Raw genomic sequence first — 13,155 nt, 5'->3', positions numbered from 1 at the left:
AATAGAATAGAAGCTGTACCCAAGTAATCATCATTGCTCATTTCAAATGAAATCATTGTTCATTCCAGACAAACATGAAACAAAGAAGCATCTAATAATGAAATAAAATGGCTGAACCTTTCCTATGGAAAAGAACCCAAAAATTCAAGGCCTCTTTTTCAATACATGACGTTTAGCCCACCTGCCAAAGATCTGACTATGAAAGTAAAGAAGATAAATATAGTAGATTTGATTGCAACCACAGATTTGGAGAGCAGAAAGAAATTTTGATTACAGCATACAAACAATTCATTAGAACCACATTCATCTACACTTCCACAGCATGGTTCCCAGCTATCAAGAGAATATAGACATCTTACAAATTATATGAAATAAAGAATGGAGATAACAGGATCCACCAAAACCATCCCAGTAGAACATCTGTACACAGAAACCAATGGAAGTCAATTCCCCATAGAATATAAAGGAAGTTATAGGGATACAGTTCTATGCAAGAGCTCTGAGCACTGCTCAGCTATCTCATTTTATCATACTTGCACAACCAGCTGATTATAAACAAGAAAGAAAAAGAAATCAGTATATATATATATATATATATATATATATATATATATATATATATATATATATATATATATATACACACCAAGTTTTTTTCCCCTTGTAAAAGAGAGGTAACCAAGTCAAAAGGCACATACCCATTCCCACCCTTTCCTCCCTCATTTGGGGGGGGGTGAATGCTAGCAGCATACTACTCAGACATCTTCAACAAAATGCCACCTGTACCTCACAATACATCCACTTACATATACATACATATACCAAAGGCTTTTTTCCCCCTTACACAGGAGGTAGTCAAAATACAAGGCATAGAAAACACTCCCGCCCATTCCATCCCCTACATACTCCACTCCCCTCTACCCTCTTCCCTCTCTCTTATCTTGGCACCTCCTGGATGACAGGTCATCCCTGTACCTTGTCCACTGCCCTGGGTCAGAAGCAGTGTCACAAGACAGCACATCCACAGCAAGGTCGCTTCATTAATTTGGCGACCCTCCCTCTCCATCCCCTCATGCAGAAAAGGAGGAGACGGGGAGAAATCCCTTCAGGCTGCGTCAATTTATTTCACATACATACTCCCTCACCCCCCATCCCCTACCCACTCCCCCTCAAGCATCGCAGTATCATCCATACACAACCATTCTCCATTCACCCCTATCTTCTGTCCTCTCCCATCCTTTCTCAACAGACATTCCCCTCTTTCCCAATGCCCCTTATACCCCATCCATCCATCACTCCTTCCACCTCTGCCTTCCACATCTCTTTTACTAATTTTTCTTTACTCATTCTTTCCATGTGTCCAAACCATCCTAATACTCTTTCATCAACCCTATCTCCCAACTCCCTTTCCACCCCTGTTCTCCTCCTCACCTCCTCATTTCTCACTCGATCTAGCCTAGTAACCCCTATCATACTTCAGGCATTTCATCTCAAATAAATTCAAAATCCTTCTCTCTTCCACTTTGATTGCAAAAATCTGCAAGACTCTACCAAACTCCCTACTCCATTGATCCCCTCCTACCCCACCTTTCCCACAAAAAACTCCCCCCCCCCCAAGAGAAGCAATAATCACATTGACACATGTGCTCAGTTCACCATCCAGCACTAAGGCCATACCAGCATGGAATAAGCTTGGCTACAGAAACAAACTGCCCCAAATACAACCAACACACTGCCCTGCCTTAGCTATACCCTGACAACAACACAATATTTCTTCCTTGAGTGACTTGTGGGCTAGTCCAGTGGCTATAGCTGGTTACCTGGAAGCCATAGATCTCCTATAAAATAGACCTAAAGGAGTGGATTGATTCCTAAGCTAGGGTGAATTAGTCAGGGGATACACCCACATTTCACCTTTCCCACACCCATTTGATGTCCCTTCTATCCTGTCTCTTTGTGGATGAAAGAACATCCTTGTTCCCTCCCCACAGCTTGATTCATAAGCAATGTAGCAAGGCACAGCACCTGCACACCAGTGCCCAAGAGCTAAAGCTGGTTTACCTCCAACCACTTTATTACATGTTGACACCCAATGCCCTCATCCACTTGAGAAATTACAGAGCAAACAAGAAAAAATCCCATTGGGCCACATCAATTTCTCAGCTATTCACAGCCACTCTCCACTTGCAGCTATCTTTTACCTGCTCCCTCTTTTGTTTGACATACATTACCCATTTACTGAAGGCCCATTTCACCCTGTCTACATCCCATTCTTAGTATTCCCCTCAAGTTCACTCCATCCATATCTGCCTTCCACACTCTTTTGGTTAGTTTTGCTTCACTCATTCTGGTCAAAATGAAAATCAATTAGTAATGCTTGTATATAGTTGAAGGCATTATTTTTTTCATTCATATATAGCTATTCAGAATATGAGTACTGTTTATATATTTAACATTTTTTTAGATGTACAATGTATATATGTATACTAAATTTTGTTTGCAAGCATGTAGTAGTATTTTTTGTTTTTGTTTTGTTTTTTCACCTGCAGGTTGTTGCATCCTGTCATTCTTTGATTCAGCTTGAGGATGGATTGGTTGGGGACCCACAAGAAAAAGCAACACTAGCTGCTATTGACTGGACACTTACTAAAGGTCTTTAATGCACTTTTGGCTGATTTCAGTCATTTGAAAGGCTTTAAAAGATGTTTTCAAAATTTGAGTATGTTTAATTTTCCTGTTCAATAAGGTGTTATAAGCAGTAATTTGAATGTGTAGATAGTGTAGAAATTCCTTGATGTAGTTCTTAATGCTGTATATTAATTTCTATTTTGTTAACATATATTTAGGGTTAAATTTACTTTCCATTTAGCTGTTTCACCATCAAAGAAAAATATGCAGGTGAAGCAAAAATATGAAAAGAGAACTGATGATTGGATTTACCTAATTTTAGTGTACAGGAAAGGAGCAACAGTTGTTTGGTCCTGTCACCTAGCCTCTAATTTATCATACCTGGTCTCAGATTCCCAACTTAGTCTATATCCTTGATTTCCAGATATCATATTTAGATTTGAATTAACATATTGTTCTAGCTTGGGCCATATCTTCTAAGCCTACAATCTTCATTATGTCAATGTAATCTATCTCGTATAATGATCTGAATACTGTAATCATATCATCTCTTTTTGTTTGATCTTTCAAAGTTGGCAGACACAGTGCTTTAGTCTTTCCTCATGTGGTTTATCTGCCAGACTGGGAACCAGTGGCTGTTGCCTTTTGTAATCTTGCTGATATCCTTCACTCAGTGTAGTGACCATACTCAGAGAGTAAGAACAGAAGAAGATTGCAGATCACTACAAGAAGACCTAGACAAAATATGGGAATGGAGTCAGAGATGTGAGATGAACTTCAAGATTAAGAAATGTAGCATAATGGAATTTGGAAAAAGCAAAAATAGAGTATCGGGTCAATATAAAATTGGAAACAAGGAAGTCAAAAAAGTTTATTCAGAAAGGGACCTGGGAGTGATCATCTCAAGTGACTTGACACCTGATAAACATGTCAATAAATTATTTGGAGAGACTTTTAACTTGTTAAGATCAATGAAAGTGGCCTTCGACTACATGAATGAAGAAATGGTAAAGAAAATAGTGGTTGCACTAATAAGACCTAAACTGAATAGCATGTGCTAATGATAATGTTTTACAATGAGCTAGGTTGGAGATAAATGACTACTTAAGGATAAATGGGCCTGATATTTTGTCTAGTAGAGACCAAACTCCCAAAATATGTTGACCTACAAGTAGGGAAAAATAGATACTCCAGGAGAAGAGAGACAGAAGATCAATTGGGTGGAGGGATAATATTTGTGGTGAGAAGTGACAAAGGTGGAAGAAGCAAACCTGAGTGAAAGCACGGTTAAAGCAATCCACCAAAAGATTAGCACTAAACATACCCCCAAGGACAAGAGGTTGGAATAAAACTGAATATCATGAAATATAATTGGATGTAGCTCTTTTCCTAAAGAAAAATATTGAACATAGTGACAATTCAGTCCTTATTGGAGATTTTAGTTGTATAGAGGTCAACTGAGAATAATGGGAAGCAAACAGTAAAACATATTCCTATGGAAATAACCTGCAAGTATAGCAATGGAGAACACAATGACCCAGTGGGTAAAGGAAGTGACCCAGGTGACAGATTACATTCCTAGATTAGATCTGTTACTAACCAAAGAGCCAGACATCATCAGCTTACTGTACTACTTTTGCCCAATAGGAAAAAATTACTGTTACAACTGAATTTTAGTTGGAAGATGAGGAAATGGAGCCAAGGAATAAATCACACAGGCAAAGGAGACTCAATTTTAGGAAAGCAGATTATTTAGGGTTGAAAAAATTCTTTGGAGAAGCAAACTAGGAGGAATTCATGGATACCATGGGAATAAAGAAGAACTGTGAAATCTCTCTTGAGGTTTACAATTGGGGAGTGAACAAACATGTTCCAAAGACTAGTGGGAGGAAGAAGCAGAAACAGGACTGGTTTAATAAAAAGTGTGAGATTGCAAAAAAGGCCAGGGATATGGTTCGGGGAAAATGGAGAAAGAAAAGCAATAAAACAAAAGAAGCTTACAAACAAGCTAGAAACAACTAGACAAGAATTCATTGGTAAGAAGAATGCAATTTTGAAAGACTTGTAGTAGATAAATACAAATAAGAGGAAAACTATTTTACAGATATATAAATGGTAGATTGAGACACAGAGAAATATAATCACCAAGTTTATAGTGAATGGTGGTCTTTGAAGAGGCCTCACCTCAGGCAGAAATAATCAATAAAAGTTGCAGTTTAATCCTCACAAAAGAGAGCAGTTCTTTGGAGGAAAGAGTAGAGCCAAAATCCAGGTTTAAGATATATAAATGTACAGGTGATGGAAGTGCTCAATCTCTTGGAACCATTGGATGTGACAAAAGCATCAGGACCTGACAGGATCTCAGACTGGATACTTAGATAATGTAGGGAACAGCTAACAGACAAGATTCAGTCTTGTTACATGTTCACTAAAAGAAGGCATTGTGCCACTTGATTGGAAAAAGACAAATGTGGTGCCAATTCACAAAGATGGATATAAGGAGACACCACTAAGTTATAGGCCAGTATCACTAACTTGCACATTAGCGAAATTATGTGAAAAGATTGTGAAAAATTGAAGGATCAAATATGAAAAGATGAACATTCTGACGGATAGTCAGTCTGGCTTCAGATTTGGAAAGTCATGTGTGTTGAACCTTTTAAGATTTTACTCCAGAGTGATTGATACACTGCAAGAGAGGGGTGGGTGCACTGTGTGTACCTCGACCTAGAGATAGCATTCGATAAAGTACTTCACCATAGACTTGTGTGGAAATTGAAGCACATTTAACTACTAGAATTATGAAAGATATTTTAAATGAAAGATACATAAAGACAAAGTCCCACAAGGTTTAGTGCTTGCATCACTAATGAAATGAATAACGAGCTATGAACATGTTTGCAGATCACACAAAAACAATGAGAAGAGTGAAAATGAGGACGGTAAACTATTGCAAAAAGATTTAGACATTATTTTTGCATGGAGCCAAGAATGAGAAATGAAGTTCAATACAAAAAAAAAAAAAAAAAAAAAAAAATACTAGAAATTGGTAATAGTGGCATAAAAACATTCTTAAAATATTCCTTGGAAGGTGAACCCATTACAAAAGCAAACAGGGAGAAAGATTTGGCAGTATTCATAAAAGATAACTTGACTCCTGACAAGACATATCAGCAGGATTATGAAAGAGATAGACTACTACCGAAGATTAACCACTTCAGTACAACCTGTATATTTGCATGCAAACATTGGTTTGCCAGTTGTACAATGATTGAATGATGCTTCACGTCTCACATGCAAGATGCCCAATGCACAGAGATTATGATGTATCACAATATGTGCATACCTCTCTCTTTGTATCATTAACTCAAAACCGATGATCATTATTATTATAATTAATATTATCACTATTATTACTATCATTATTATTATTATCTTGTAACCCCTGTGGTGGGGGGGAAAGAATACTGCCAACAAGTATTCCCACTTGAATCATAAGAGGCGACAAAAATGGGATGGGGATTAGGACTAGGCATCATTCTCCCTGTAGCCCCACAGGGGACATTCCTAAAAAATGTAAAGGCAGGAGTTTTCCAACCAGTACCCTAAGGTTTGGGTCTTTTAATGTGTGTGGATGTGGTACAGACGAGATTAAAGTGAAGAGATAGGCAGTGTTTGTGAGAAGAAAGATGGATGTGTTGGCTTTGAGTGAAACTAAGTTGTGAAGGATAGGCAAGTGTGAGTTTCGGAGTGTAGTTGGGAGGTTCCCAGGAGTGAAGAGAGGATGAGGGAGAGAAGGGGTGGCTATACTAGTAAGTGAAGAGATAGGTAAACATGTTGTGGAGTGGAAGGAATTTTCATCAAGGTTCATGTGGATGAAGGTGAAACTGGGAAAGGAGATGTGGGTTTTTGTGAGTGCATATGGGCTTGGTACTGAGAAGAGTGTAGAAGAAAGGGAGGCTTTTTGGATAGATTTAAATGAGTGATTAGAGGGATTAGGGAGAAACGTCAGTGTAATGGTATTGGGAGACCTTAATGCTAGAGTAGGAAATGAACCAATAGAAGGAGTGGTTGGGAAGTGTGGAGTTCCAGGAAAGAACCATAGTGGAGTGTTGATGGTGATGTGTCTAGAGAGTTGATGATAGCAAATACAATGTTTACAAAGAAAGTCAAGCATAAGTACACATGGGAGAGGGTGGTGGATGGAAGGGTGGTAGATAGAGTGTTAATGGACTATATAGTGGTAAGTAGGAGTATAATAGGAAGAGTTAAGAATGTACATGTTCTAAGAGGAGAGAGTGGGGGAATATCAGATAATTTTTTGGTGGAAGGTAAGTTGAGAGAGGAGGATAGATGGAGAAAGAGGAAAAGGACAAAAGGCAGGGAGGTGCTTAGAGTGAACTGCTTAAATGAGAAAGAAAAGGAGTACAAGAAGCTGAGAGAGGAGTGGAAGGGAGTGAAGGAAAGAGTAGAACTAGGAGTGGAGGAGAAATGGGGATGGTTCAAGGAGGGAGTCACAAGGTGTGCAAAGATGGTATGTGGAACAAGGAGGATGAGAGGAAATAGAAGGAAGGGTAGTGATTGGTGGGATGAGGAAGCAAAGAAGGTTGTAGAAGAGAAGAAGTGAGCTTTCACAGATTGGTTGCAAAATAGGATGAGGCAATCATATAAGAGGTACAAAGAGAAGAGAAGTAAAGCATAAGATAAAGGAGGCAAAGAAGAGAGCAGATGTAAAATGGGGTAAGAGTATGACAGAAAATTTTGAAAGTAAAAAAAGATGTTTTTGAAAAAATTAAGAGAGGAAAAGGAGGCAAATCAAGTAGAGAAAAGGTAAAAGGTGCAAATGGAGAAATGATAATGGAAGAGAAGGCAGTAAGAGGAAGATGGGCAGAGTATTTTAGGGAGTTGCTAAATGTGAAAGAGGATAGGGAGGGAAAGGTAGTTGCAGTAGGAAGCGCTAAGAAAATAATAGTGATGAGTGAGGAAAATGGAGGGGAAATAAGGTGAGGGCAGCTGTTAAGATGATGAAAGCAGGTAAGGCACCTGGCTTGGATGGATGTCATGCAGAATGTCTGAAAGAAGGAGGTACAGTGATGGTGGACTGGCTGGTGTGGTTGTTTGATATTTGTTTAAGTGAGGGTAGAGTACTGGAGGACTGGAGGAGTCCCTGTATAGTACCACATCACAAGGGAAAATGTGACAAGTGTGAGTGTAGTAGTTTCAGAGGGATCAGTTTATGTGTAGTTGGGAAGGCTTATGGGAGGGTCTTTATTGAGAGGATTAGGAGAGGAACAGATGGAGTAATTGGTGAGGAACAGTGGGTTTAGGACAGGTAGAGGTTTGCTTAGATTAGATTTTTGTGGTAAGACAGGTATGTGAGAAAGCTTATATGTTTGAATTTCTTGCTGTTTGCCAATTTAACCGCTTTCCATAATACCTCCTCGGCTATCATTTGAGTTCTTAGTTTTATTTTCAGAGGTCTGTGTTGTTTTTCTTATAGATATTTGCCTATCCTGTGGATTTTGTCAATTTCTTTATCGAAATTTTGCCCTCATCCTGTATTTCTTTCAAAATTTCCTTAGCTATTTCCTTCTCCTTTTCTCTCTGGTATCCATACATATCATTTTTTTCCTGCATACCATGGACCACAATACACTTACCTTTGTCAGCTGTATCTCTCACCCAATTTTCCTTTTCTTTGATTACTTTCATAACTGTTTTTGTATTTTCCTCCATCTGCTTTTGTATTTACCTAGTTGTATCTTACGGGAAGGGGAGCTATACTTATGGTGTCCTGTCTTTGTATCTTGCCATATCTAATTTGCTCTTAAATTCTTGTATTGTTTTATGCACACACTATTGTTTCATCTAGTATTTTCCATACATCCATCACTCTGTGGGGGGTTTTTTTTTTTTTTTTTTTTTTTTTTTTTTTTTTTTTTCTCTCTCTCTCTCTCTCTCTCCAGGTGTCTGTCCTTTTTTAGTTTTTCCATGCCCTCTTTTGTTTCTCTTATCCCAATTTAGTAAGTCATCTCTATCAAAGACCATCTCTCATAATTCTGTAGATGGTCAACAAGTCACCTCTTTCTCTTCTTTGTTCCAGAGTCGGTAGTTCTAGGTTTGACAGTCTTCATATGGCATTTTTTATAGTGTTGGGATCTTCCTAGTTACTCTCTGGATTCTCTCAACTTTCTTTATATTTTTAGTACTGGGTGACCATAGTGTTGGTGCATACTCCAATTTAGGCTTTATCAGTGTGACTAGTATTTTCCCTACCATTTCTTCATCCAATTAAGTGAAAGCCACTTTTATTGATCTTAGCAAGTTATAGGTTTTGCCAACAATTTTGTTTATATGTTTGTCAGGGGACATATCTTTTGTGATGATCACTCCCAGGTCTTTTTCAGATCCCACTTTCGTTACTTCCTTTTCACCAATTTTATATTGTCCTGATATCCTTTTTTTTTTACTTTTTCCAAATAGTTGGGAATAGTGATGAAGGAAATTAGAGGTAATTTAGGAATATTAGTGGATATGATTGACACCGGGGAAAGAATGTGGTTGTGTGTAAAGAGCCATCTGGCATGCATATTTCATATACAGAGTTTGCACCAGAATTCAGAAAGTTTTATTATTCTTATTCTTTTTATAGGTGAAGCTGTGATCCCCAAAAAAGGAAAGGCTCCTGGCATGAAAATTTTCCATCGATTCCATTTTTCTTCCCAACTGAAGAGGATGTCTGTAATTGCTGGCTACACTCAACCAGGCTCTGCTGATGTTGTGTACATAGCTACAGTAAAGGGAGCTCCAGAGACACTGCGACCTATGGTGAATAGCTTTTGTTGAGTTTGGAAATTAAGAAAAGACAGTGGATGAAATATTTTTGGTTGTTTACTTCTTGGATGGGTGTCATGCAGAATGTCTAAAAAAAAAAAAGAGGTGGTACAGTGATGGTGGAGTGGCTGGTTAGGTTATTTAATAATGGTTTAAGAGAGGGTAGAGTGCTGGAAGACTGAAAGAGTGCCTGAATAGTCCCACTTTACAAGGGAAAAGGGGACAAGTGTGAATGTAGTAGTTTCAGAGGGATCAGTTTAAGTGTAGTTGGGAAGGCTTATGGGAGGGTCTTGATTGAGAGGATTAGGAGAAAAACAGAGGGAGTAATTGGTGAGGAACAGTGTGGATTTAGGACAGGTAGGGGGTTGCATGGGAGGTATTGCAGATTTATGGGATAGGAGGAGAGCTTTTAAGAGCAGTCAAGAGTTTTTATGAGAGTAATAGAACTTGTGTTGTAATCAGAAATGGAGAGAGTGGTTTGAGGTAAAGGTAGAACTTTGCCAGTGATGTGTTATATCGCCTTGGCTGTTCAATACATACATGGATGGGGTGGTGTGAGAAGTAAATGCAAGGGTAGTGGGTCAAGGATTGGAGATGGTTAAAGAAAAGTGGGAGATAAGCCAATTGTTGTTTGCTGATGACACTGCACTTGTAGGATCAGAGTAGGGATTAAAGAAATTAGTGACAGAGTTTGGAAAGGTGTGCAAAAGAGGGAAGTTGAAGATAAGTGTGGGTAAAAGTAAGGTGATGAGATGTACAAGATGAGAAAGTGGCAGCAGACTGAAAGTAAGTATTAAAGGAGAGAGACTGGAGGAAGTGGATAGTTTTAGATATTTCCACCTCCACTCCCCCTTCCAGCCACATGTGCTCCCAAGTATCCAAAGCTATCCACTGCCTCCAGCCTCACTCCCTTAAAACTAACTTCCAGTCTGCTGCCACCCTCTCCCCTGCACATCTCATCACCTTTTACCCACATCTACCTTCAACCTCCTCCCCTCAAACATTCTCCCAATCTCCATCACCAACATGTACAGTATATATATATGAAGAGAGGGAGAGAGGAGCTATAAGCCCCTCTTTTGTGATGGAGCATTGTGGCAACAGCATGGGTTCCTGGGGGTTCCCCCAGCCGTGCCCAAAGACTTAAGGGGGGCCACCCCCGAAAACTCTTTGGGCTCATATCTCGCTTCTGGCTCATCCAATTGCTTTGAAATTCTAATATGTTGTTTGTTGGTATAAAGAAATGCTATTCTGTAAATTTCATGAAATTTTAATGAATGGTAGTGGCTACAAAAAAAAAACGTTTTTCTTTTTTTTGTTTCACAAGATTCGTTTTTCACTTAATTGCTTTGAAAAAATTATCATAGAAACTTTGTTTATATATCTACATTTTGTTGGATTTGATTTTCAATTTTTTGTTTTGTCTTTGAAGGAAAAAAAAATTATTTTTTTTTTCGAAATTTTTTTTTAGGTCTCCTGAATCCCGTTTTTTTTTTTGACAAATTGAAAAATCTAATTCCAACAAAAAATTCTATTTTTGTTGAAGTATAAATTGATACCTAACATAAGTTGATCAGAGTTTTTACCGATTTTGTGAAATTATTTGAAGTTCAAAAAACAACATTTCGAGATATCGGCTTCTAAAGTTTTTTTTTCGGTTTTTTCCTTTTCCTGCCATGTGTATTCATCTGATTGGCATGAAATTTTCACATATGATTGTGTATATATTGTTGACTTGGAGAATGAAGGGAAAGGGGGGTGACTGCTGTTGTGGCGTGGGTGGGAGTGGTGGCGGAGGAGGAGGTGATAAGCCGGACAGCGATAACACGCTCTCTCCCCTTCATCTCTGCTAATTTCTTCGCTAATTTCTCCTTGATCTGAAGAGTCTTGATGCCCTTTACTCTTCTTGAAGTTGGATATCCTCGATAACGTAAGCTTACGTTTGTAAGTCATCTTGCAAGACGAATATAAAAGAAATATTACAGGAACGCAGCATTGCGTTATCTGTAATGTCTCCGTATGTACTGGACGTGAGTAGCTAGGATTTACCACACACATGTGGGGAAGTGATGCCATTTGTCGAAATTTATATAAAGAAAAAATTATTTTAATGATAGTTCTACATAGTTATAAGCATTGAATGATACCTCATTTTCTAGCGCACGCGTCAGGCTATGACGCAACACCCCGGGTCATTTAAAAATGGCATCTGAGGGGGCAAAAAAAAATATTTTTCAGAAAAAAACTTCACCAAGTGATAGTTTCGGGTAGGACTGACATCTTGAGCCGATAAAAGTGAAAAGTGAAATTTTAAAAATATTCGTGAAAAATTCACCGGGGTGATTCAGGTACATCATTCAGGTACATGAGCGAATTTTAGGTAAACATTTCAAAAGAATCTCTATGATGGTGGCAACACTCATACAAAGTTATACAACTGTATTTCGTTTCTATTTTTTTTTTATACAGCATAAAATAGATAAAATATTGGCAACCTCTGTCAACCCCATTGCATAAAAAACATTCTGTGTATTGAAATAGTGTCAACACTTCTATAGGTTTTTTTGCTACAGAATTCTGTTTATGGAAATATTTGGCAACTCCTCCTACCAGCATACACCGCAAAGACAGTGAACAGGGCACCAATTCTCTTGAAAAGGTCAAAGGTGACGTTGCTCCTGGAGCTCTCACCGTACGCAACAATTTTGATTCCTCACCCTGTATTGTTGGTGTGATCATGGAAAAATTAACAAGAAACGAGAGTCAAGTGGCAGAATATAGAGAGGGCCTGTGAGTGCCTGAAATAGAAACGGGAAGAAGGAAAAAGAAAGAAGAGAAACGTAGCACAGCTGCACCCAGCACTCCACAAGCATCTATTAGCCATGCCCACCTTAAACCTCCTCCACCCACACCACACCACTCATCCTCACCTCACACCTCATCAGCAAAGAAGACATACATACATACATATACCAAGGCTTTTTCCCCCTTTCAAGGGGGGTAGCCAAAAAGAAAAAGGCATAAAATCATTCTCACCCATTCCATCCCTGAATACACTCCACACCCCTCCACCCTCCCTCCTACCTTAGCACCTCCTGAATGACGGGTCATCCCTGCACCTTGTCCACTGCCCTGGGTCAGAAGCAGTGTCGCAAGACACAGCACATCCACAGCAAGGCCACTTCATTAAATCGGCAACCCCCCCTCTCCGTCCCCCATTGCAAAGAAGAGGAAATTGGAAATTTGCTCTACATCGCAACCATCAAACAAATGGTTGCCAAAATTTAAATCCCCTGTCCCTTAAAGCATATGGTTTTGTTCCTTCTGTTGTAATATCTTTGGTTGTTCTTTATGGATTTTTGTCATTTATATTTTTGTTTCATTTGAAAGAAAACATCATGATCTTTATTTTCTACAGTAAAAAAAATAAAAGATATTTGAATTAAAAAAAATTATATATGAAACCTGAATTTGCAGCATTTTTTAATTATTCATACATATACCAAGGCTTTTTTCCCCTTACAAGGAGGTAGCCAAAAAGGAAAAGGCATAAAATCATTCCCACCCATTCCATCCCTGAATACACTTCACACCCATCCACCCTCCCTCTTATCTCATTAATTTGTTTCTCTGAATAATTAAAAAGTAAAATTAATTATTCAGAAACAAATTAATAAAAAAAATCAGAGGTAT

General features: G+C 38.5%; 1 protein-coding gene across 1 annotated transcript in view; it reads left to right on the top strand.

The window, feature by feature from the left end:
- Nucleotides 1-13,155, top strand: part of LOC143026604 (endoplasmic reticulum transmembrane helix translocase) — a 148,190-nt gene that overhangs the window by 84,041 nt on the left and 50,994 nt on the right. Inside the window, exons 11-12 of the mRNA XM_076187283.1 lie at nt 2,550-2,652; nt 9,281-9,456. Of these exons, the coding sequence (XP_076043398.1) occupies nt 2,550-2,652; nt 9,281-9,456 (279 nt within the window). The remainder of the gene's footprint in view (nt 1-2,549; nt 2,653-9,280; nt 9,457-13,155) is intronic.

Source organism: Oratosquilla oratoria, chromosome 6, assembly GCF_046742065.1.
Source record: "Oratosquilla oratoria isolate Oo_2021 chromosome 6, ASM4674206v1, whole genome shotgun sequence".
NCBI lineage: Eukaryota > Metazoa > Arthropoda > Malacostraca > Stomatopoda > Squillidae > Oratosquilla > Oratosquilla oratoria.
Note: the sequence above shows the minus strand (reverse complement) of the source record. Positions and strands in the feature narration are given on the sequence as shown.